At 42.9% G+C, this 26,040-nt stretch overlaps 1 protein-coding gene across 1 annotated transcript in view; it reads left to right on the forward strand.

The window, feature by feature from the left end:
• Positions 1-252: 252 nt before the first annotated feature.
• Positions 253-26,040, forward strand: part of Mboat2 (membrane bound O-acyltransferase domain containing 2) — a 112,017-nt gene continuing 86,229 nt past the window's right edge. The window contains exon 1 of the mRNA XM_048353456.1: positions 253-405. Within this exon, the coding sequence (XP_048209413.1) occupies positions 331-405 (75 nt within the window). The 5' untranslated portion in view covers positions 253-330. The remainder of the gene's footprint in view (positions 406-26,040) is intronic.

The raw sequence follows: 26,040 nt of genomic DNA on the forward strand, positions 1-26,040 counted from the left end.
GGAAGCTGCTGGAAGTGGGGGTGGGCGGGGGATGCGGCGGGGGCGGCGGCGGCGTGGCGGCGGCGGCGGCTGGGACCGCGCGGCGGCGGGCGGGCGGAGGCGGCGGGCGCGGGGCCTGCGGACGGGGGCGGGGGTGGCGGCGGCGGGGAGGGGCGAGCCGGGCGCCGCCCCCGGCCCCTCCCCGGCCCTCCCCGCGCCGCTCTCCGACCGCGGGCGGCCCAGGGGCGGGCGCGCCGCTGCATCCCCATCCTCCGCGTCGCCCGGCACAGCGCGAGCGGCGGGCGGGCGGGCGAGCGAGCGGGCGGGCGGGCGCAGCGCCGAGGCCTGGCCATGGCCACCACCAGCACCACGGGCTCCACCCTGCTGCAGCCCCTCAGCAACGCCGTGCAGCTGCCCATCGACCAGGTACCGGGGCTGCGCGCCCTGGCCGCCCCAGCCGGCCGCGGTGCCACCGCCGGGGTGGGGGCCGGGGGGCCGGGGCCGCTCTGCCCGCCGGCGGGCGGGGAGGGGGCGGCGGGCTGTCATTGTCCCCGGCGCGGCTGCCTGCCGCCGTGCCCGCCCGGTGTGCTCGCCCAGCCCCCCCATCGCGGCCCGGGGCGGGGGTGGGCGCGGGCGGCGGCGCGGGCGGGCGGCCGCCTGCCGGGGCGAGCTCCCCGCACCGACGTGCGCGTGTGCATGCGGGCGGGCGCTGGGGTCCCGCGGGGTCCCGGGGCCTGGCCCGCTGTGGGTGGTCTGGGCGCCCGGGGCCGGCGGGGCGGAGGGGGCCCCGCGGCGGCGCTGCGCTGCGCTCCGCTCCGCTCGGAGACAGTTTGAGCGTGGCTCTTCCCGGGGAGGCGGCGGCGGCGGCGCGGGGGGGCGGGGGGCGGGGAGGGTGGAAGGCGAGAGAGAGAGGGGTTGGGAGGAAAAGTCGGCGCGAGTTCGGGATGCCACGGCCGCTCGCGACGCGTCCCAGCAGCCCCTCGCGGGTGGGTCCTCGGGCAGCGCCGGGCGCCGTCGGGGTGGCGGGGTGGGGGGGGGGCGGGGAGGAGGGCCGGACGAGTCCGGCGGTGGTGCGCGCGGGGCCGCGGGATTAGGCTGGAGCGTGGTGATGGCCGGAGCTGCGCCATTTTTACCCAGGACAGAAAGTTTGTGAGTGTGTCTGGTCCCGCGTGGGGCTTGGGGGGAAGTGGTGGAGGGTGTGGGGGCCTCCCCCCTCCCCGCCCCCCCCCCCCGGGCTGCGTCCGCCGGGAAGGATGCACGGGGCGCGCGCTGCCTGGGGCTTGGCTTGCGGAGCCACAGATGGCTTCGGGGACCTCGCGTCTCGCTCGTGGCGCCTCGCTCGCTCCGTGCCCCGGCGGCGGCGCGCGGCCGAAGCGGGGGGGGACACGCGTTCGCGGCCCGGCGCGACCGTCCTCGCCGCGGGAGTAAACATGGGAAAGCGCACCGACGGCGGGTCCGAGGGGGCATTATTAGTGACCCAGTCCACCGCGAGTTCGATCCCGGGTTCAGTCGCCAACTTGTGGCACGGGGTGAAGTCAGCAAGGTAGGTGCCCTGTATCCTGAACGAGCTAGGAGTTAGTGATCCCAGTTTAAAAAAAAACACACACACACCCCACGAGCGAAGTGACTCGTGTCGTTTACCGAGTAGCCGTTTAGCCCTGTGTAGTACTGAACGGCTCAGAACCTAGGGCCTGGGTCTTCTCAGCCCAGCTGCAGGGTCCTTGTTGTTTCCAAGTTGAAGTGCAGGGACGGGGGGGGGGGGGTGAGGGGGTGGAGGGGGTGACCTTTGAGTGCCTGGGACCTCGGACGGGACGGGGAGGCCGCTGCCCGTGCGCCCCGCAGATGCTGGGCGGGGTCTAGTGAAACACTCCCTCCTGAGGATGGGAAGCTGAGGAGGTGGAGGTACAGGCGTGTGTGCCTTTCTTTGAGGGTGACGGGCATAGTTACTTCACGCACAAGTCTCTACCACGACTTAAAAAAACAACAACACAACTCTGTTCATGGCTTTAACTTTATATAATGCTTAGACCTTTCGAAAGTGATTTAATATTAATGAACTCATGTGCCAGATCTCAGCTACTCAGAAAGTTCTTTCCTATGCCGAAATAAGCAAGAGAATCAAGGGATAGTGACACTTTTTTTTTTAATTCCTCCTTTACTAGCTGAAAAAGATCTTCATTTGATATTTTGGACAAGCTTCCTTCTCCTGAAACTACTCAATTTGTTTAGACTTGAATTTGTAAGGCCATTTGTCAAACATTTTGGGTTGTTTTTCTGCTCTAAGCAAGCCTTGTGTTGTTGGATTACTACCACATGAGCCTTAACTTTATATAGTGCTAAATTAGTTCTTTAAAACATCAGAGACTTGACCCTTTCTGTTAATGAGACTTATGGAATAACATAAAGTTAGATGAATAGTCAGCCATTTTAAAATTGAGCTAAGTAGAAAAAAATTTATAAATGTAAATATCTGAGTCCAAGTTGAGTGGAAACTTAAGAATTGGTTGTATGCATAATGTGATTCAGTAGGAAAAAGACAATTTAGGAAATGATAACTTGTTAGTATGTTTGGCACATGCTAATTAACAATGTTTTGAACTTTTAGGAAATATGAAAACAGTTGTTTGAAGAACTTTAGTGTGATATGAGTGAAGTGTATGAGGTGATAGAAATGATTGGCTTGTGTGGAGCAGTGGAATGTACCTTGCACTGCCAGCTAGCAGAGAAAGGAAGCTGGGTTGTGCTGGGGGAGGGAAGGAAAAGGAGCAAAGATCTTGTCTTGGACTACAGGATTGTTAAATCTTAATGAAGATTCCAGAGTGACCTTGAGGAAGCCATAATATTTTTCAGTAGGTTTTCAATGTAAATAAAAATAGAATATTTAGTATCAAGTGAGATGACTAGATGCTTAGTATCTAGCCTTTAATGTTTCCCTTTTCTAGGCCTTGTTTCCAGGAAATTTTATTTGTAGAGTGTGATTATTAGGCTAACAGCTGTAATCCCTCCTCCCACCCCCCCAAAAGAAAGGATCAGAGATTTCAGATATTATCCAGCAAAATTATGTACTGTACTAGTTGCTGATTTTGGTGGACTTTGAAGACTGCAAAGCAAGTTGCAGAATGAAACAGAATAATGTCACAGATAAGCCTTGCTTTTTTTTTTTTTTAACATTATTAGCTGTGTGTTGGTGGCTCACGCCTGTATTTTAGGAGGCTGAGATGGAGGATGTTGGTTTGAAGTCATCTCAGGCGGGACACTTGAGAGATTCTTATCTCTAATTAACCACCAAAAAGCTGGTCGTGTGGCTCAAGGAAGTGGAACTGTGGTTCAAGCACTAGCCTTGAGCAGAAAAGCTTAGGGATAGTTCAAGCCCCAGGACTGGTATAAACACACACCCAGTATCACATCTATTATATTTGATTGGCCTAGCTCTGACTTACCAGATGAAGTTGCTATTTGGGCTTGCTGCTCTTCCTTCTCTCTTTCTGACCATTTTCTTTCTTTAGTTTTGATGATGACATAATTAGTAGTATAGACGAGTCGATTACTGTGGAGATGTGATATCCAGGATGGCATACTAGACAGAGGGCTGATTAGGGATGAGTTGTTGAACAGCTCTATTTTAGGACAGGGGTCATTGTTTTAGATATAATGTTCCCAACTCTGGGAGGGGGGGGCAGGGAGAGAGGGAAGAAGGAAATAATTTGAAAGATTTAAGGAAGGGTGAAAAGAATAGTGGGGTAAGTAGGAAAGACTTGTAAGTTACTAAGACTGCAAATTCAGAAAGTATTTTCAATGCTTATTGTGTGATCATTTATAAAACTCACACATTACATTATTTAATTAAATCCTCAACACATTGCCAAGTAAGATGAAATTCAAAGCCTCAGCTTAGCTTCATGTGTATATGATATTAAGTATTTGCATGAAAGGTCAATTATAGTTCATAATTTTAAATGCCCTTGTAATATTTTGTTTTAAATTTGGTCTGCCAACATCTTTTTAAAGGGGAAGGTGAGAACACGAACTTCCCAAAGACCTGTGGGCTGGTTGTTGAGACAAGGAAAGTGTGTGTGTGTGTGTGTGTGTCTGTGTCTGTGTGTCTGTGTCTGTCTTAGAAGTGTGGAGACTTATGGAGTCCTTGTTTCCTTTTTGGCCAGTTAAATAACCTTTTCTGTAGACAACCAGGTCTAGATTTTATGTCATCAGAGGAGAGTTTAAAATACTAGTTCTGTGTGTGTGTGTGTGTGTGCGCGCGTGTGCGTGTGCACAATGTTAGTATTAGGGCTTGAATTTAGGGTTTCCAGCTTTTGCTCTATTTTCTTTCTTTTTCTTTTTTGCTCATAGCTGGTGCCCAGGACCGGTGTTCTACCACTTGAGCTACAACTTTACCTAGCATTTTTTGTTGGTTAATGGGGGATATAATCTCTTGATCTTTTCTGCAGACTGGCTTTGAACTAAATTTCTCAGACATTGTTCACCTGGGTAGTGAGGATTATAGGCCTGAGCCACTGGTGCCCAGCAAAAATGTTGGCTTCATAACTTTTCCTAAAGGTATGAACTATGATCAGAATTCCATCTTACAGATGAAGAAATAAAGTGTGGGGCCTTTTAAAGAGTATACACACTTGTAGTAGAAATTAGTGATAAGTGCAGTAAAACCAAGAATTTAAAAAAATCTGCATTTGAATGTATAATTATAGGTTTCAGGAATGGGGAACTTGTTTTCTTCCAGGGGCTATTTGGAGATTTATAATACCATTTCAAGGCCATATGAAATTATCAGTACAGGCAGATACTGCTGGCAGCCAACAAGTAGCATGCATTTCTGTCCCATTATGTACCAGTGGGTTTGTTTTTTACTATCCTCAAGTAATTGTACAAAGGAGTTGCCATTTAACAAAGCTATTCATGAATATAATGCATCTTGATCATTGTCACCCTTTCAACATTCTCAATTCCTCCCTCCTTCCCTCCCTCCCCCCTCTTTCTTCCCTCCCTTATGTACCCTTCTCTAGCTCTTCTTAATTTTGTGGGATAGACATTAAATTCTTGACTGCATTTTCCCCTCTTCTCCCCTCCATTTGTCCAATCCTCTCGCCTTGAACCCACCCCACCCTTTTCAGGTACCCACTTCCTGGTCTATATTTTGTTGAGATTTGATTTTGCCTTTCTAAGGAATTAGAGTATTTGAGTTCTCCTTTGAACCTACCATATTTGAATTAATCCTTATGTACACACTTGTGTGTATCCTCCCACCCCATGTATTAAGCTTGTGAGTTTATGAGTTAATTCTAGCCTCCTTCATATATAGGGGAAAACATGTGCAGGGCCTTACACTTCCTCAGGCTGGACACTGCCCACCCTTAAGTCTTAGGATACAAATACTCAGCTCTTTTGTCCCTTGACTGCTTTTACACCTGTAGTGAGCGTCAATCTCCATGGAGACAACACTGAAACGCTCAACAGTTTGTGCAAGATCCCTTCCAGTCAGGAAGGCTGGGTGGTTGGAATCACCCTATCCATTAGCAGTTTTGGAAATGTCACTTCAATAAATGTTTTTTCCTATGTGAAATATATATTGGACTTGGCTTTAAAATTCTGATTTCATATTTAACTGGACCATATTTTTCTGGACCAATCTGGAGAGAATATTAGTAAAAAGTTAGAGGAATAAAGTGGACTAATAATTTTGAAGACATTTCTAACAGTAAAGAATTGAAGCTGCCTGTTTAATCCAAAGCAGTTGAGCAGGACACCCCCCCTCCCCCATGCTCTGGAAGGTGCTGTTATTGCAGCTGTTTCTGTATCACATGTTCCTTCTTTAGTGATAGCATGATGGTGTGGTAGAGACACATGATCATGTTTGTAGCCATGCTCTGTCAGCCTTGGGCTCTTTGGACTCTGTGTTTTTCTTTAAGGCTTAGTTTCCTCATCTCTAAAAAAAGGTAATAATAAGTATGTGCACCTGTAGGTTATTGTGAAGATTAAAACAATGTTACATCTGTAAAGTTTGGCTCCTCTCAGATGTTTGACGCACAGTTCCTCCTTTATAAATTATGAAGCATTTGTATTTTGGTTTTTCCTTAGACAACATCTGTTCATATAAATTTCGTTTTCAGTCTTTGAGTCTTACTTTTTATAGAAGGGGAAATATAAAGCTTAGGTTTAGTTATGCCCACACAGGGATTAAAGTAAGATTAAAATCTAGTTTTGAAGTTGAAATTGGGGTTTCTGCTTCCTTTCTGCCTTGAGAGTTCTTTGTCTTCCTGACTTGAGGGTAGGTTTGGGAAAAATCAGCAAGGGATAGTTTCCATACCATGCACTTGATCTGAAGGAAGGAACCTCAGGAGGGTAGCTGTGGATCCAGACTGTGTCAGTGGGGAAGGAGCTATTGCTTCTGACTGAGGAACTCTGCCAGCTTTCGGTGAGCAAGCCTGTGTGTGGGGAGGGGGTGTTGGGACCCTCTGTGGCTCTCCTCCCATTCTCTGTGGTGGGGATCTCCTTCAGAGGAGAGGGTGCTGCTTTGTGGGTGTGGGGTGAAACAGGAGATATAGAGGGGCATTTAAGTACTCCCCCAAATGATACACTTGCTGTGATGGTACTCTTTTGTCTACCTGATGAACACAAAAGCAATGACCATTACCCCTTGTGACACACAAGTCTCCAGACAGATGAAGATGTTGCCCAAAGCCAGGTGCATAGGAGTAGTGAGCTGGAATTTGTTTCTACTCTGGGACTTACTTGCTCAATTATATAAACTTTTCTCAATACATTTCCCTTCTGACTCTCTCCCTCTGATTAAGCTATTTTCCCTAAAATAATCCTCAACCTTTTAGGCCTGGCAAATCTTTTTCAACAGACAGCTAGAGCCTGTGCTGTCTGAGGAAGCTAAGAGGTATCCCCCCTTGCCAGTCACTGGCCTCCTATTTTGGGCCTCTTGTCTGCGTATAAGACATACATCTACTCTTAAGCATGTATAATAACTTCTGCTGTGGGCCCTGCACATTCCAGGTGGGCAGATAACGTGAAGCACTTTGAAAGAGCTGTGTCTTAGATCCTCTGCAGTATTCTGTAATGAGGCCAGTGCTGGGCAAAGACAGAGAGCAAAAGACGGCTGTTACCCCACCCTGCCTCTCTCCTCACTTTTGGACCCTCCCTCACCAGCCTGCCACCCAGTTCTGTCTTTCTTAGGAGCTATTGGGAACATTCTCATGGGCTCCTAGTCAAATGTGGGTTTCCTCCCGACTCTAGGAGCCGTGTATATGGGTACTTTTGGGTGCCCCCCTGGGCTTGACTGCCCTGTAGGGAAGGGCTCTGGGCAGTGGCCTCTTGCCGTCATCCACTTGTGTCTACTCTGATCACACCTGTAGAGTTTAGTTTCTGTTTCCAAGTCCCCTCACCAAGCTGGAGTTGAATCCCTTATGCTTAGACTGTGCTTGACTTGGAGTATGTCTGAAGGAAGTGGCACTAGTGTGATGATAGGCATAGGCTGTGTAAGGTCAGCCCCAGGAGGGCTCCATGCAGATGTCCCCCATCTGTTTAAGTCTGCTCCCAGTACTTGAGTTACCTAAGTAACTGGCATACCTGGAGGCGGTTACCTCCCCCTTCTCTGAGGTCACATCCAATCCACCTGGCCACACCTCCCACCTTTACATAATCTGGCTCAACAAGGTCCCCACTCTCCTTTCTTTTCTGTTTACTCTCTCTCTCTCTCGCTCTTTTTCTCTTCTTCCTTCCCTTTTGTCTCCCCATGCCTCCATCTTGTGTGGGCTAGCAGTTTGCTCTCCCCCTAACAAACTCCTTTCTGCCTGAACCATTTGGCGGGTTTCCTTTCTGGTGAACCTTACAGGCTGGATCACATATGATTGCCACTTGTCTCCATGTTCTTGGCAGGTTTGTTTTTCTCTAAAATGGGTGGATCCAAACCAGGGAGTCTCAACTGCTGGGGTCCCTAGCTGGGTCCAGGGTCTTTTGTAGTCAACCTTTTCCTCCTGCGATGGACAGTAGGGGATCTGAGAGCCCTGCTACTGGGCCAGGAGCTTGCTCTGTGCTGAAGCTGCTGTTGTCTTGGAGGTCAGTCTTTAGTGAAGGACAGCACACAGATCTTTGTTAGGAAGAAGCCAGCCATATATAAACATTTCCATTGTCTTCTAATGGCATGCTAAGAGCTGTGACTTTTTCTTCTAATGGCATGCGAAGAGCTGTGATGAGTGAAACACTGAGGATTTTGAAGGGGGAGATAATGACTGATTATCCAAGAAGAAATTAAGATAACTAAGATATGTCAGTATTCTTTGGCGGCCCACTGGGGGAAAGTGGAACTTTATCAGCATTTTAATCAGGAGATTTAGATAAAAGAAGCCTTCAGATTATACAGTTGCTTGTTCCTTTGCAGAACAAAAGACTGCCGCTTTTATTGTCCTGCCCTTATCAGGGCCCTCCCACCTCCTCCATCTTCTCACCATCCCATCAGAGCCAGGGCAGTCTCCTGTTGGCCAGCAGCAAGAGAGTCCACAGCAGATTTTCCCAGACGGACTCAAAGGAGCAGTTGAGCTGGTGTCCTTGGGAGCCAGGAGACAGCAGGCTGCCCACTGGGTGGACTGCAGGTTTCTGAGTAGGTTGCCTTGTTCTTGTCCAGGACAGATGTAACCTCCCACCCCAAAGAAGTTCTTTTTTTTTTTTTGGAGGATTTCTGTGCTACACTATGCATTTGTGAAAGGTTAGAGATATAGACGATGCATAATTGAAGGTGTTGACATTGTTCCTTGATTATGCAGACAAACAAAATTCTGATCCCTTTAGTCTTCTTTTTGAAACCAAATTAGAAGCATAAATACATACATAAAAGACATTAAGTGACATTTATCTTGTTGAAACTGAGTCTGGAGAGAGGGCCTCCACCTTTTGTAAAACTCAGAACCACATATCTACTTGGGTGTGCTCAATAAGGAGTGATTATGCAGAGTATTTAACCTAACAATACTAAATTTCAAGATAAATGTAAAGGCCCGCAGTGAAGGTTGAAGAAATTAACTATCAACAGAAAATTGCCAAAGATTAGCAGTACTTTATCCTTGTTTATTGTCAGGTGATGCTCATCTGACCAGATCCTGGGATTGATGGACCAGCAAATGCCCAGAGGCCTTCTGGTGAGGATCAGGAGTGAGAATAAGTAGAGGTGTATTCCTTTCCTGTGGTGTGTAGCAGGACCATCTGGAGAGCTCATACTCCTTTTGCTAACGATTGCTGTAGAAGAATTAATGATTACTATAGAAGAATGTTAGCTTGGTGCTGCCTGAGGAAGCTGGAAAACTGGATTTTTTTTTTTTTTTTTTTTTGGCCAGTCCTGGGGCTTGAACTCCGGACCTGAGCACTGTCCCTGGCTTTTTTTGCTCAAGGCTAGCGTTCTACACTTGAGCCACAGCAGTACTTCTGGCTTTTTCTATATATGTGGTACTGAGGAATTGACCCTAGGGCTTCATGTATGCAAGGCAAGCACTTTACTGCTAGGCCATATTCCCAGCCCCAAACTGGATTTTTTTTAAATGAAAAAAAAAATAGAATTTTTAAAAATTGTGGCCAACCTCCACAGATGAATAGATCCAAAAAATATGGTACCTATACACAATGGAATACTACATAGCGATTAGGAATAGTGAAATATTGTTATTCGCAGGGAAATGGTCAGAACTTGAACAAAATGTTGAGCGAGACAAGCCTAGAACACAGAAAACAAAGGGGCATGATCTCTCTGATATATGACTGTTAAGGTGGGGTGATGGAGAGACAGTAGAGACCAGGTCTGTGAAAGCAAAAACTGCTTGTCAAATGGTATTTCCCACAGGATTGGGTCGGCAACCCAACATTATGTAACTAAAACCAAACAACTACTCAACATATAAAGGTCAAAAATTGACGTCTCAATGGAATACAACAGCTCAAAAGCTATGTATGTACGTTCATATAAGACTACTGTCGACATATTGTCTAGTGTCGGCATTACATTTAAAGCCCTAGGCGAATTTTCTTTGGCGTAGGCCACATGGCTACTGTATATGTTCTTGGTACATTGTGTATTGTATATATGTCTACCTGACCTAGGGAAGGGAAAGAAAAACACGGTGTAAGATATCACAAGAAATGTACACACTGCCCTACTATGTAACTGTGCCCTTTTTGCACAACACCTTGTCAAAAAATTCTTGTTTAATTAATAAATAAATTACAAAAAGAAAAAGAAAAAAATTGTGGCCCAAATCCCAAGTTTTCTCTTTCTGATCCGTAACAACACATCTAAGCCTGCTTTAGCTTATTGGCCACCAGGAATTAGATAGCAGTGTCTATTACAGCTTATGGTGGTCTGCCTATTCTGAAGGGCACTGTTCTGTTCAGGGGCTTAGGAAATAGACAAACGATTATAATCAGCAGGACATGCAAGGTCACAGAAGATGAAGTTGTGTCAAGCAATACCTGTAGACACAGTCCTTATGTTTCATCATCTGGTCATTTCTTCCTTTAATTGGCTAAAAAAGCTTCCAGTTAATTTGTATCTGACTTGTTCTTTTTATTTGGAGAAGGTCACATCTTGGACATGATCTTGAAAGTTTAAATCTCATTAAAGTAGAAGGCTGGAATCTTACACTACTACTTTTCTCTGTGTAGCCTTTTTTTTTTTTTTTTTTTTTTTGGTTCCCTGACCAGGAATCAAACATTCTTTTTTTTAACTATCACAGGGCTTGAAGTCAGGGCCTGGGTGCAGTCCCTGAGCTTTTCTGCTTAGAGCTAGTGCTCTATTACTTTAGCCACAGAGCCACTTCTGGTTTGTGGTGGTTAGTTGAAGATAAGAGTCTCACAGACTTTCCTGCCCAGGCTGGCTTTGAACCTCAATTCTCAGATCTCAGTATCCTGAATAGCTAGGATTAAAGGCCTGAGTCACCAGTGCCTAGCTCAGCCAAAGTTATTAATTGGTTTATTTTATAAGATGTGGTATTGAAAAGTAGGTCTAGCTGGTATGGAATAAAGTAATAATTTGGGAAGATTTTGATTGTCTTATAAATCCTGTCAGTATTTTCAGTTTTACTTGATTATATATTGATTTTTGGTAGGACTGTTGTATTGTGTGATAACTATTCTGGCTTTGGAGTTTAACCTTAATCCTCAGTATGCTGCACTGTGAAGGATGGAATGCCTGTTTTAATACTGGGACTGACACAGCTGTTCACATTAGCTACTTCCTAAGAATAGAAGTGACGAAGACTTTTGGTGTCTGAGTAGAGCTAAGAAGATAAAGAGTGAGGACAGTCTGGGAGGTACCCTTAGTCAGTACTTGGCATTTTTGGAGAGGCCAGCATGGGGAAGTACCCTTAGTACTTGAAGAGGTACTCTTAGTCAGTACCTAGTGTCTTTGGAGAGGACAGTGCGGGGAGGTTTCCTTAGTCAGTACTTGGAGAGGAGGTACTCTTAGTACTTAGGGAAATACCGTTAGTCAGTACCTTTTTTTTTTAGATAGTGAAGTGCTCCTTAGTAGAAAATTATAATCCTGGGTGCTGTAATTGTAGTCTCTGCTGCTATTTGTAATTGTAGTTCCTGCTGTCAGGCTAGTTACATCTTTACCTTTTGCTTTTGGAAATGTTCTAAAGTCACATAATAACTTGGTGTCAAAGTATTGAGCTCCAAGTTTTCCATTAGGTGTCAATAGTGATTTTGATGTACTAATGAAATTTGAAAAACAAAATATTATTGAATTATGTGTTAAGATTTTGGGGGCAAATTAGGAGGAATTAATTTTTGAAGACATCATGTCTTTATAAAGTATGGTAACTATAAATGAATGGAGAAATATGAAATCCCTAGAAGGTTTTAGCATAGAGTCAGAGTTTTAATACATAGGATTGTAAAATCTGTAATTTGCTTTTAAAGGAATATGGGATTGGGTTTGAGTAAGTTTTTTTTTTTTTTTTTTTTTTTTTTTTTGCCAGTCCTGGGTCTTGGACTCAGGGCCTGAGCACTGTCCCTGGCTTCTTTTTGCTCAAGGATAGCACTCTGCCTCTTGAGCCACAGCGCCACTTCTGGCCATTTTCTATATATGTGGTGCTGGGGAATCGAACCCTGGGCTTCATGTATACGAGGCAAGCACTCTTGCCACTAGGCCATATTCCCAGCCCTTGAGTAAGTTTAAAAAGCCCCATTTGGAGTTTTCTTTTTTTTTTTTTTGGCCAGTCCTAGGCTGTGAACTCAGGGCCTGAGCACTGTCCCTGGCTTCTTTTTTGCTCAAGGCTAGCACTCTGCCACTTGAGCCACAGCGCCCCTTCTGGCCATTTTCTGTATATGTGGTGCTGAGGAATTGAACCCAGGGCCTCATGTATAGGAGGCAGGCACTCTTGCCACTAGGCCATATTCCCAGCCCCAAAAAGCCCCATTTGGAATATTAAAGGTTAAAGAATGTTGGAACTGTTGCAAGAAGGAAAAAAATAGTTCTAGAAAGCGGGTCTTGGATTGGTTTCCTTCTTGTATTTACTGAAAGCAAAAATCTCTAGAAAACAATGTGTATATTATGTGACTCTGTGTGTGTGTGTGTGTGTGTGTGTGTGTGTGTGTGTATGCATGCATGTATATGCTAGGTCTGAGGCTTTAATTGGGTATTGTGCCTGTGTACTGTCCCTGAGCTTTTGTGCTCAAGGCTAACACTCAAATTCTTGAGCCACACCTCCACTTCTGCTTTTTGGTTGTTAATTGGAGCTAAGAGTCTTATGCCTGGCTGTCTTTGAAGTGCACTTTGCAGATTTCAGCATCCTGAGTAGCTGGGTTTATAGGCTTGAGCTACCAATGCCCAGCACCTAACAGTTTTTATGTGAACAGTTCAAGTTGGTAGATAGCTTTGTTGTGCCTGGTCATAAAGAATCCTATGTTTTTTTCAACGTGTTATTAACCTGGCCAATTTGTTAAGCAGATTGCTGTGTTCACATGTCTGTACTCATTTACATTCCCACTGCTCCTGTGCAAGGGTTCTCTTTTCTCTATATCCTCACCAGCACTTGTTTTCTTACGTTGTTTTGATAATGGGTATTACTGCTGGAGTGAGGTGATAATCTCATTGTGATTTGATTTACATTTCCCTGATGATGGGTCATGTTGAACAATAGTCCTCAGAACAATTAGATAGAACTACTATATGATACAGCTACTACTGTGTAGTAGATTTCATTCCAAAGGGAGTAAAATCAGTATATTGAAGAAACATTTCATATTCATGTTTATTGTGGCATTATTCATAATGGCCCCCAAAATTAAAAAAAGGAAGCATCCTAATTGCCTGTCAACTGAAAAATGGGTAAAGAAAATGTGGGAGTATACCCAAGAAAATACTATTTAGCCATAAAAAGAATGAAAACCTGACATTTGCAACAATGGATGGAATCAGAGGATTTAGTTGAAATTATCCAGACACAGAAGGCTAGATACTTTGAGATACCATTCAGATGTGGGGTGTAAAAATGTTGATCTCATAGAAATTGAGAGTAGATAGTAGTTACTGGAGGCCAGTGAGAGAGGTAGCATGGCGGGAGAAGGAGAGAGAGGGAAAGGGCGGGGAGGAGAATGAGTGAGAGAGGCTAGTGGCACTAAATTACATATAGGAGTTGGAAACTCTGGTCTGCTCTTGAACACAGTAAGATGATTGTAGGTAGTAATAATGGACTGTAAAATTCAATGTTTTCACCATAAAGAAATACTAAATAACCAGACATAGTGGTGCATCAGATTTGTATTATAGCACTTGGGAGGCTGAGATAAGAAATCTTGAGGTCAGTCTGGGTGTGTGTGTGTGTGTGTGTGTGTGTGTGTGTTTCTGTTTCTGATTTACCGAATCTGGGTTGGAGTCTATTAATTTTCATGTCAGTGCTTTATAGCTGATGTGAACACTGGAGAATTTTGAGAGTTGCCAGGCATCGAGAAGATGAGAAAGGAGATCTCTATTGTCCTCTGCCAGTCATTGCGCATAGATGCCACTTCTTTTTCCTTTTGGGAAACCTGTATCACATGGCCACAGGTCACCACAAGGAGATGGACTAGAAAGAAGTAGAGGGTGGCTAGGAACCCCATCCAGCTGTAGTTCTGTTACAGTGGGAGAATGAGGGAGGCTCACCTTACTTTGTAGTCATCTCAGGAAAAATAATCCTAACTATAATTTTGTGACAATCCAGGATGCAGGAGAGCCCGAGTTGATTTTGTGGATCTACCACTTACCATGTCTTACAAGCTGTATGAGGCACTTCACTTTATCTGTGTGCACAGAGCCTTGGTCAGAGTGAGCACTCTATAAATGTTAGCTGTACTGTTACTGTGAAATAAAGTTCCTCCAAGGAAATCTCTGTTTGGTGGTCATGTGACTTCTTAGACATTTCTGATACAGAACTTCCTTCCTCTGTCCATGTCTGGGTAAGTTATTGTTAGAGAATTTCTCATCTTTGTGCCTGCAAATTCTGCAGTAGTCCAGATAGGGTCTGAATCTCCTGCTTTGCATGGTCACCTTCTTAAGAATCAGAGACATTTAATTCTTCTCTCATGTGGTTGGTTTACGAACAATTGCACTTTAGTGCACAAGTAATAGTACCCTAAATCTAATATGGGTTCATGAGTGAATATTTCCAGCTCTCATAGGATGGTGTTGCCCCACAACTGAAAGTTTTAGAGTTCTGTTGTATTGGAATACTTCATTTGAAGATTTACTGCTTTTCACGTCTCTTTATTTATTGAAATTTGCTAAAAAGAATAAAATAGCTACTTGAGTAATTAGTATATTCTCACAAATAATCACATTGAGATAATGACAGATACTTCAAGGAAGTTCCAAAGTCTACTTTGTGGACTCAGTGGGCAGATTGTGTTTGAGTTGGCTGGTGTGTGTCCAGGTGTGACAGAAGAGCATCACTGAGAACCACATGTGAAGTGTGGGAAAGTGCTAACTAAGATTATGCCTTTCATTACAGTTGTCATGCTGAACATTAAGTGAAGTAAACATGCCATACACTGGTGGCTCACACCTGTAATCCTAGCTACTTGGGAGGCTGAGATCTCAGGATCATGGTTCAAAGAGAACCCCAGCAGAAAAGTTCGTGAGACCCTTAGCTCCAATAACCAGTAGAAAACCGGAAGTGGAGCTGTGGCTCAAAGTGATAAAAGCACTGGCCTGGGCAGAATAGTTCAGGGACAGTGCTCGCATCCTGAGTTCAAGCCCCTTGACTGGCCAAAAAATAAGTGAATAAATAAAGTAAATGTTGTTATAGGTTCATATCGTCTAACAAATCTCAGAGATTTGTTTTCCATTCCCAAATAGATCAACATTGTCCTTTAATCATTTCTGTAATTATTTTGTTTCTCTCTGTAGATTCCACATAATAGAAATTTTCTTCTGAAAACATTCTTATTAAGACCACTGACTCCAGGTTTAAGTAGAACAAGTTGCATTTTGGATACCAGCATTCTTTACATCTTTCTTCTTATTTCATATGTGTTCTTTATTATACATGGGTTTAGAGTTCTTTTTATCCCACAAAATTGAAATGGCAGAACTGTTTTGCTTTAATACATAAGATATGTAGACTTTACAAATAAAAAGCTTTTTCATAAAACAGGCCGTATTTGTGACTTTAACCAAAACTAAAAATCAGATGTAGTTCTTACAAATAAGAGCATGAAATAATCTAATCTTACCTAATCTAATCTTAAAAATAACCATAATGGCCCAAAGAATAAATGCCTTGCCAGAAGTTGTTTAAATGAACTCTTTCTTGCAACTCAAGTTTCTAAGTTAAAAGTTATAGGCTTCTCAGTTATTAAGGTATTATATTTTTGCAACAGCAAATGCATTTTATTTTAGCTGGTAGAACACAAAAAAAGATATGTCATACAAGACAATTTGCATGTCAAGTTAAATATAGACTATGATTATATTATATATATATTTGAAAGTTAATGGTTTCTCTCATTGGGAATAATTAGTACACATCTAGGATAGTCCTAGCAGAAGATCACAATAGCTCAATAGCTATGTCCATATGAACACAAGATGATGCTAAGTGAAATGAACTCCCAGTTATGGAAACAAGTGGTATATCATTGTTGTTATTTTCAACATGCCATGTGAAATTATGCCCTTTTTCTTTTGTATTTCCTGTGGTTTTACCCCTGATATCACTGTAAGTGATTTTAGTACCCTGGATGCTGTATTGGAAGTGTATTGGAAGTAGGGAAGGGAAAGGGAATACCAAAATCAGGAGACAAAGGATAAAAAGACAAACTGATACAACAGCAATACTTATAAAACTATGTGGTGTAAGCCAACTGTACAACTCATGGCGGGGGGAGGGGCGAGAGGGAAATGGGGAGGAGGGAGGTGGGGGAAAAATGAAGGAGGAGGTAACCAGTTGGATAAGAAATGTACCACTGCCTTACGTATGAAACTGTAACCCCTCTGTACATCACTTTGACAATAAAGGGGGGAAAAAGGAAAGTTAACATGTAAAAATACATGAATATATTAATAATATGGATGAATTTTTTGTGTTGGCTTATTTTTGCTGAACAGATTAGACTCTGTGTGTGTGTGTGTGTGTGTGTGTGAGAGAGAGAGAGAGAGAAAGAGAGAGAGAGAGAGAGAGAGAGAGAGAGACAGGATCTCCTTATGTAGCTGTAGCATGTACCCTAGGCTGGTCTTGGATTCTTATCCTCCTGCCTCACCCTCCAGAGTGCTGGATCCCTCTGGTGTCCACGCTTGCTGGGTATACACATGGCCACTTAACCCACACTCCTAGTCCCTGGCTTAGTTTAGGCTGTTTAATGATCATTGAGCTCCAAAAATTTAGGAATGCTACAAGTGACCATTAAGTATGTATTAGGTCATTTGGTCTTGTGAAGCCAAGCCCCAAAGCATAGCAAATAGCAGATGTCTTTCATCTGTAAGTTAATAAGTGAGGTCCAATTAGATCCGTTTTTTTTTTTTTTTTTTTTTTTTTACTGGGGTGAGGTGGGATTCTCCTGTATAAGTATTGACATATGTACATTTCCATTTCATTGTTTTCATTAATGTATTACAGTAGGTAACTAAATTTAGTTTGTGTATTTAGTTAAGTAAGAATATTACTCAGATGCTGCTGGTAGCTTACGCCTTATTCTTACCTGAGATCTGAGGCTTGGAGTTTGAAGCCAGCCTGAGCAGGACAGTCTGGGAGACTCATTTCCAATAAACCACCAAAAGAAAGCATTTCCCTTGCCCCGAGCCCTACGGGTACAGGTACTAGATTTTGCTGCCTCTGTTTCTGAGGTGAGGCCTACCTCTGCAGGCATCTGGCAAGTGTTTGTGTCACAGGTAAATTTATGATGGTCAGATGTTCATTTTTAGAAATACGGTACTAAGTTAATTTTAACTTGGAAGCACTGAGGAATGTCACCGCTCTGCTTACAGTGTTTGTGGGTTCTGAGTTGTGTTCTGGGCTGGTTTCTCCTCGTAGTTCCTTTAGTGTGGAGAGAGTTTGGTTTCCTGCAGAGGCTTCTTGGCCCTGGGGGACCCGGAGTTGCTGCTCAGGGGGCTAGGGGCTCACTTGCAGTCTACTCTGTGGCTGCTCTCGGCCTGACTTGCCTGGAGCTGTTTGTAACCAGGTGCTGTGGTCGGTATGTACACACTTCATTTGGCCTGTCTTCTCTTAGCAAGTCCTCCTCATGTTTCTGCGAGTAATGGAAAAGCCTTGCTCTTCCCTGATTTCTCAGCTGTTTTGGAGAAGAACATAGAAATGAGCACATTGTAAAGAAGTGAAGGCAGACATTTTGTGTGAATTATATCCTGCCATTCCCTTGCTTGGAGCCCCCTAGTGAATTCCTTACTCTGGCAGTGATTTGGCGTGGACCCCCTGGCCTTGTCTTCTCGTTACTTTTTCTTCCTTCGATTTCATCAGCCCTGGTCCTCTTACACAGTCCCTTAAAATATAGGTCAAGCATGTTCCCACCCCAGGGTCTTTTCACCTGCTATTCCTGCTGCTCACTTGGGAGACTTTGCATCTTGCCTTTCTAGCCACACTTAAAAAAAAAATTGACCAGATATTATGCTAGATATTTTGATAGTAATATATTCAAATGCTTATTGTCTGTGCTGTCAGTAAAAAGCAAGAAACCTATGTGATAGTATGGCTTTGTTTTGTGTTTTATATAGAGAGAAATAGTTAAAAGTTTTAACAATAGCAATTAAAATAGTTTCTTAAAGAACAGTGGCAAACAAAATAACCACATCTTGAATATTTCCTCTGACATGTATTTTACTGTGGGAGAAACTAGTGTTTATTTTAAGAGAATGCCTATGTTGATAGATCCTTATATAAAGAGTTAGTAATATCAAGAGTAAGTAATGCCTGTAATCTTAGCTACTCAGGAGGCTGAGATCAAAGAATTGAAGTTTGAAGCCAGCCTCTTTAAGAAAGTCTGTGAGACTCATATCCAATAAACTACTCGGCAAAAGCCAGAAGTGGTGCTGTGGCTCAAGTGGTAGAGGCTAGCCTTGAGCACAAAGAGGCTCAGGGACAGCGCCCAGGCCCTGAGTTCAAGCCCCAGGACTGCCAAAAAAAAAAAAAAATAGAGTAAGTAAATACTTGGTGGAAAGTAACTCACTCTACGTACACACTAAATTGAAGCATGCTTCACCAACAGATGCTACTGTAGGTAGACACTAGCCCTTTCCTTTCTACCTCTTCTGTGAGCCATCTTTTTTGTGGGTGGCAATACTGGGTCACACACAGGCCCCATCCGTGGGCTGTCTCCTTGTGTGACATGAGCCCCATCAGTGGCCTGCTTTCCTATATAATGCACCGTAGCCAGGGGGAAATGTAGACTTTAAGCTGTTGGGTAAAGAAATAAGAACATTTAATCTCCCCTCCACCCCGAGAACCGTGAGCACATACTCTGAGCCTCAGGGACAGTCAGTGTACCAGTGTACATCTGGTACATCTGCTCTTTCCTCAAAGGGCTGCCAGCTTTCCTCTTCATCCAGTGGAAGCAGCCTTGTCTGCCTCTTCCCAAATCTTCCTGCTTCCCCTTTTCTCCCACCTCTGGGAAGAGCTGGCTCTTTTGTCTTGACCCCACTTATTTTGATAATGAAGACAGGGAGATGATAAGATTTATTTATTTATTTATTGCTTGACTCCATAATGAGAATTAAAAAAGTATTTGGCGGTCCTTCAGAGTTGCATAAAATTTGACCGTAATCATTGACAAATTTAAATTGCAACATAGAAGGCAACTTATCATTTAGAAAATAGAATTTTAGGCTATAATATTAGAATTGCTTTCATCTTCTTCCCCCATAGTTCTTTATTTTTAGATCTTTCTTGTACCAGTACATTCTCCATTTTCTGGGGAGTTGATTTCAAAATCAGATTTTCAGGAGAATAAATACAACCACATGCACTTTTAGAGGATAATGCAAGCTACTCCCACACTTGAAATTCAAGAAAATTTCAGATTCCTGTGTGCTCCTTTTAGATATCATTCTAGAGGATTGACTTCTAGAATGCTGAGCTTATTATTTCCTTGCTTTTCTTCAGTGTTAGCCACAATTGTATGTGTATTGTGCTAAAAAGCCTAAAACATGCCATTCTAGCTAGTTTTCAGCATGTAGTTCAGTAGTGGTAAGTATATTCACATTGCTGTACAACAGATTTCTGGACCTTTTCTTCTTGTAGAAGGAAACTGTAATCTTTAAGTGATTCACTCCAAGAAAATAAATTTCTTTTATTTAAAAAAATTTTTTATTGTCAAACTGATGTACAGAGAGGTTACAGTTTCATATGTTAGGTATTGGATACACTTCTTGTACTGTTTGTTACCTCCTCCCTCATTCCCTCTCCACCCTATTTTTAATTTTTTTGCCTGTCTTAGGGCTTGAACTCAGGGCCTGGGCACTGTCCCTAAGCCTCTTTGTACTCAAGGTTAATGCTCTACCACTTGAGCCATAGCACCACCTCTGGATTTTTCTGAGTTTATTGGAGATAAGAGTCTCACAGACTTTTCTGCTCAGGTTGGCTTTGAACTGCAGTCCTCAGATCTCAACCTCCTGAGTAGCTTGGGTTATAGGCATGAGCCACTGGCATCTGGCCAGAATATACCCTGACCTTTTGTTTCTATGATTTCAGCTACTGTAGATACGTAATAGAAGCAGAAACATATAGTGTTTGTCTTTTCTGACTAACATATATACCCTTAGCATGATGTGTCAAAGTTCATCCATGTTGTCACATGTGTCAGAAAATCCTTCCATTTAAAGGCTGAAAAAGATTCCATTGCATGAAGTTCTTATTTAATGTGATTGCAGTTGATAACCTTTATTCATGATTTTTAAGTTTTCCTAGTTTATGAAGTTTTAAATCCTGAGACTATGTCTATCCTCCTTTGTTTGGTGTAAAATAAAATAATTGGTTTTAGGACAGTGCTGTGTTAGAGAAAAGTGAAAAGTACTGACTAGAGAACTTTTTTTACCTGAACTACTTGAGATCAAGTTACTGATTTGATGCTTGTCACTTCTCATAACCATGTCATAGACAGCCATACCCTCTCTCCTATTATATCATAGACTGGACTACACCCATTCTCATATTACATCATAGACAGGTCACACCAACTTGCATATTATGTCACAGGGTCATACCACTTTTGTATTATGTCATAGACAGTGCTACACTCACTCTCATATCACATCATAGATACAGTTACACCCACTTTCATATTGTGTCCTAGATAGGGTATCATATTACATTAGAGACAGGGTTACCCACTTACATATTGTATCATAGGATTACACCCACTTTTTACTACATCATAGACAGGGTTACACCCACTTTCATATTACAGAACTAAGGCATAAAGACGTCATAAAGGCAGCAGTGACTTGGTCAATGTTGGACCGAGGATTTGTATTTATGGTTCATTGGTGGTAGTGAGCTGATACTTTAGATTGGTGGTTGTTGGCCTGCTCTGATACAATGGCATTTGTATGAGACACTGTGCACAGAATGCACATTATTTATTACATGTGGTTCAGGAAAATGGATTGTGTTTCTACTGCTTTTTTCTTGTGACTGCATTGTCTCTGAGGTTTAGGATGTATGTATATAGACTTTATTTTATTTTGATTTACCTTGTATTTATTTCAGTAGGTCACCTTTACTTGAGCTTCATACATTAACAATTGTGAGTTACTATTAATCTAGTACCCTTTAACTTCATAGACTATAAATAGTACTAGAGATTTTTTTGTTTGAGACTAGGATATAAATGAGAGAAGTCCTCATTAACCTGGCAGGTAGATGATCTCTCCTTTAATCTCTGTGGTGTCATGATGAAATCACTTACTTCCTGCTTCTGTCATGTACGTTTGGACCAGCTCAATGCTTTTTATCCTCTGTGTGATCTGAGAGCACGCTTAAGGTTTTGTCCGTTAGTGAGCTCGGGCTTGGGGGAGGCGGGGAGGGGTGAGGCTTCTTTAGCACATGTACTTTAGCATGCAGGAGTAGTGGGATGCTGGGCCTAGCCTTGCCATTCATTCTCCATTGTCCTCTGGTGGGAAGAGGAGACTATATCCTGGGAGAGTAACTTCTTTGTTGACTAAAACCAGTGTGATTAGTTTATGTGCAGTTAGGATAAGCAGTGGGCACAGAATTCAGAAGGCGGAAGTCCTGAAAGAGGCATGACAAATAGATCCTGTGATCAGTTGCCTGCCTTCTTGCCCGTGGTAAGTTTTGTGAGTGCAGGAATAGCCATGGCCATGTTACTTACCGACTATACCTCATAAATGTTTACTGTGTGTGGACTAGCATGCATCCTTGAGCTTCTGCTTGCTTCTATATTTCTAGGCATAAGGCTTGAAATGGTAGCAATTAATATTAAGAGCTTTAAGGTTGTAAGAAAGTTGGAAATATGAAATATTGTCTTTTTTTGTGTGCTGGGGCTTGAACAGCCACCTAGGCCATGTCCCTTATGCTCTACCATAACCCTTGGGTTTTTTGTTTTTTTTTTTATCAAACTGAATTACAGAGAGGTTACAGTTTCATACATTAGGCATTGGATACATTTCTTGAACTGTTTGTTACTTCGTCCTTCATTCCCTCCTCCCCCTCCCTCTTCCCCCACCCCATGAGTTGTTCAGTTGTTCAGTTCATTTTCACCAAACAGTTTGTAAGTATTGCTTTTGTAGTTGTTTGTCTTTTTTACCCTTTGTCTCTTGATTTTGGTATTCCCTTCCAATTTCCTGGTTCTTATACCAGTATACCCTGTTTCCAATATACTCAGATAAGATACAAAGATAGTGTAGGTACAAGCACAGGAAGGTGATACAGGAATATCATCAATAATCGAGGCTACAGTTACTTATGGCATGTTGAAAGTATTTACAACTGTGATATAACAATCATTTCTATAACATGGAGATCATTTCACTTAGCATTATCTTATGTGTTCATAAGGGTATAGCTATTGGGCTCCTGTGATCCTCTGCTGTGACTTGCCTAAACCTGTGCTAATTATTCCCTATGAGGGAGACCATAGAGTCCATGTTTCTTTGGGTCTGGCTCACTTCACTTAGTATAACTTTTCCCAAGTCCTTCCATTTCCTTACAAATGGGGCATCCAAAACAAAACTGCAAAGAACCAATAGCCCCCTCATCAAGTGGGCTAGAGACTTAAAAAGAGACTTCTCTGATGAGGAAATGAGAATGGCCAAGAGGCATATGAAAAAGTGCTCTACATCACTGGCCATAAAAGAAATGCAAATCAAAACAATATTGAGATTCCATCTCACCCCAGTAAGAATGTCCTATATCAAGAAAACTAACAATAACAACTGTTGGAGGGGATGTGGCCAAAAGGGAACCCTACTTCATTGTTGGTGGGAATGTAAACTGGTTCAGCCACTCTAGCAAGGGGTATGGAGATTCCTCAGAATTTATATAGAACTCCCCTATGACCCAGCAGCCCCACTTTTGGGTATCTATCCAAAAGACCACAAACATAATCACACTAAAGCCACCAGCACAACAATGTTCATCGCAGCACAATTTGTCATAGCTAGAATCTGGAACCAACCCAGATGCCCCTCAGTAGATGAGTGGATCAGGAAAATGTGGTACATATACACAATGGAATTTTATGCCTCTATCCGAAAGAACGACATGGCCCCTTTTGTTTTGTTTTGTTTTGTTTTGGCCAGCCTGGGAGCTTGCCTCAGGGCCTGAGCACTGTCCCTGGCTTCTTCTTGCCACTTGAGCCACAGCGACACTTCTGGCCGTTTTCTACATGTGTGGTGCTGGGGAGTTGAACCCAAGGCTTCATGTATATGAGGCGAGCACTCTTGCCACTAGGCCATATTCCCAACCCTTTTGTTTTGTTTTGATAAGAATTTCATGGACTTTTCTGCCCAGGCTGATTTCAAACTTAGATCTTCAGATCTCAGCCTCCTAAATAGCTAGGGTTATAGGCCTGAGCTTATATTTGTGATAGTTGACTCTGCTTGACTTTAAGGAGACTCTTGAGACATTGTTCCCTACCCTCCTTTTCTTTTAATGTGAATTAATATCACAGGTAGAATCTGATACTGAGGGATGAGTAGGAATGTCTAGATGAATAAAACTTGTTCCCATGCCTGAAGAAGCTTGGTCTAAAGAGAAAGTCATAGACATACATGACAGTGCTTTGCTAAATTCTGTGTAGTGGTTACTCTAAACTGTTGTGTGGTAGAATATACCTTAAATCAGATATAAAACCGGTCAGGAGAAAATAGAGAAGCCACATCTCGACAGTTCAAATTTTGGAGTCTTTATTGTAACACTAGCAGTCTGCAGGCAGGCCAATTACAAAAACCTGCAGCCCCTAATGGAGCTTGTGCCAAACTTTTGAAGACACAGGTTACGTGTTGGGGAGACTAAACCTCAGCCAGGCATTGAACACAGACACTGCACCAGGGGTAGTTCCCTCGGGACTAAACAACAGAATGTTTCTACAAATTCCTCAAAGCCAGGCCCTCCAGGCTCTACCCTTTGAGCCAGGCATCTATCTGCAATTCAAACGAAGGCACAAAGGCTTGTCTCACCTCTAGGCCTTGGAGCTGGGTGGAATGCCCCCCATCTCCTGGCTAGGCTCCGGGATGTCTGTGAAAACAACAGCCCCCACCACCTTGTCAGGCACCAGGATGGCAGTAACTCAGTTTCAGCATTACAAAACTTTTTGTTTGTTATTGTGCTGGTCCTAAGGTTTGAACTCAGGGCCTGGGGCTATCCCTGTGCTTTATTGCTCAAGGCTAGCACTCTACCTATTGAACCCAAGCTCCACTTCTGGTTTTTTTTGTTTTTTTGTTTTTTTTTTTAATTGGTAGTTCATCGGAAGGAAGAGTCTTTCCTGCCCAGGCTGGCTTCAAACTGCAAGCCTCAGATCTCAGTCTTCTGAGTAGCTGGGATTTATTGATGTGAACTACTGGTGCCTACCTTACTTAAAACTTTTTGCAAGCCTCAAAAGTATAAAAAAAAGTTCCAGGAATTCTAGCTTGAGTTGCTGAGTGTAAGTAACCCTGTTAAAATATGGGAGCTAGGAAGAAAATCTTGTTTCATGGAATGATGAGCTTGGTCAGTGTGCAGGTGGAACAGAGAATTTCAGTCAGTTTGGATGTGTCTAGTTTGAATCTGTAGATTACCGGTATGCTTTGGTAGTTCAGGAGAAACTATGCTCTGTAATTTGTAGGTTTGAACATTAGATCACAGTTATTGAATTAAATGTCATATATTGCTCTGACAGAAGTATTTATTTTCTGTTTGAAAAAGTTTTATTAAAATGCCATATGGCCTATGGCATCCTAGAAGTACTTGGAGATGCTTATATTCTTTAAGATGTGATTTCCATTACATAAAATTCAGTGAGATCAAACTCACATTGCAAATCTAGTGTTATAGAAATGAAATAATTGCTATCTTAAATACTGGTGCTGATTAAATTTGCAAATTGAAAACAAACACGTATCATGTTTTTAAAAACCATCTATTCGGAGTAGATTATCTATGCCATGGTAGCAGATATAAACAGACTGGTACACCTTGAGAAGTGAGCCAGTCATGTGGCCAGCCTGCTGGACATTCTTCCTGAGGGTCTCTTGGTGACATTTTTACCTCAGAAATCCAGACATTACTAGCTTTCTCAGCCTCATCAGTTAGTATCCATTCCTACTCACTTGCTCCCCACATGAGTCCCAGGGTCCACTTCCTTTCAGCGTTCTCCTATAATCTGTAGATTGCATAGGTAAAAGCAAAGTTCTTTGTGTGCCCAGATGTCCTGAGGCTCATTTAGCACAGGTGCATTTCCTGCACTAGACATTGGCATGCTGGCTGAGACCAGTCCTTATTCACCAGTGGGGCCAGAGAAGGGTCTGCCTTTCAGAGCTACTGGTGCCTGCTCACAGAACAGTCAGGTATCTTTTGGCAAGGATAAAAGTCAGCTGCTCAGGGTGATCTGAGTGCTTTTCAGGGCCACCTCAGCCTTTGTGACAGCTGTTGAGCTGTGTTTTAAACCATCCTATCTTTTCCAATGTTCCTATTACTAGTGCTACAGTAATATACATAAGTTAATCATCTTCTACATTTCTAGAATGTTCTCCATCACATTGTATTAGTGGATCCTCTCACTCCCAGATTTTAGAGTGGTTGTTTCCATATATGGGACAGTGCTGTATATATGCTTCCAGAGACTTAGTTTTTACCAATCCAGTAAGTGAAAATGCTGTATGTTCTGGTTTTAATTTCCGTTTCTTTTAATATAGAGGTTTGGCATCTTTAAATATGAATAAGTCATCTGTAATTCTTTTTCTGAGAACTGACTATGCCTGTATTCTGTCTGTTTTTCTATTATGTTGTTACTCTTTCTGTTATTGATCTATAGGAGCTGTATATAAATTAAGGAAATTAGCCCTTGGTGATATGCGTCGTAAATACTCTTAAAGTCTTTTGATTTTGATTATTGTGTTTTGCAGTAAGAGATTTTAAA

The sequence above is a fragment of the Perognathus longimembris genome, chromosome 8, assembly GCF_023159225.1.
Source record: "Perognathus longimembris pacificus isolate PPM17 chromosome 8, ASM2315922v1, whole genome shotgun sequence".
NCBI lineage: Eukaryota > Metazoa > Chordata > Mammalia > Rodentia > Heteromyidae > Perognathus > Perognathus longimembris.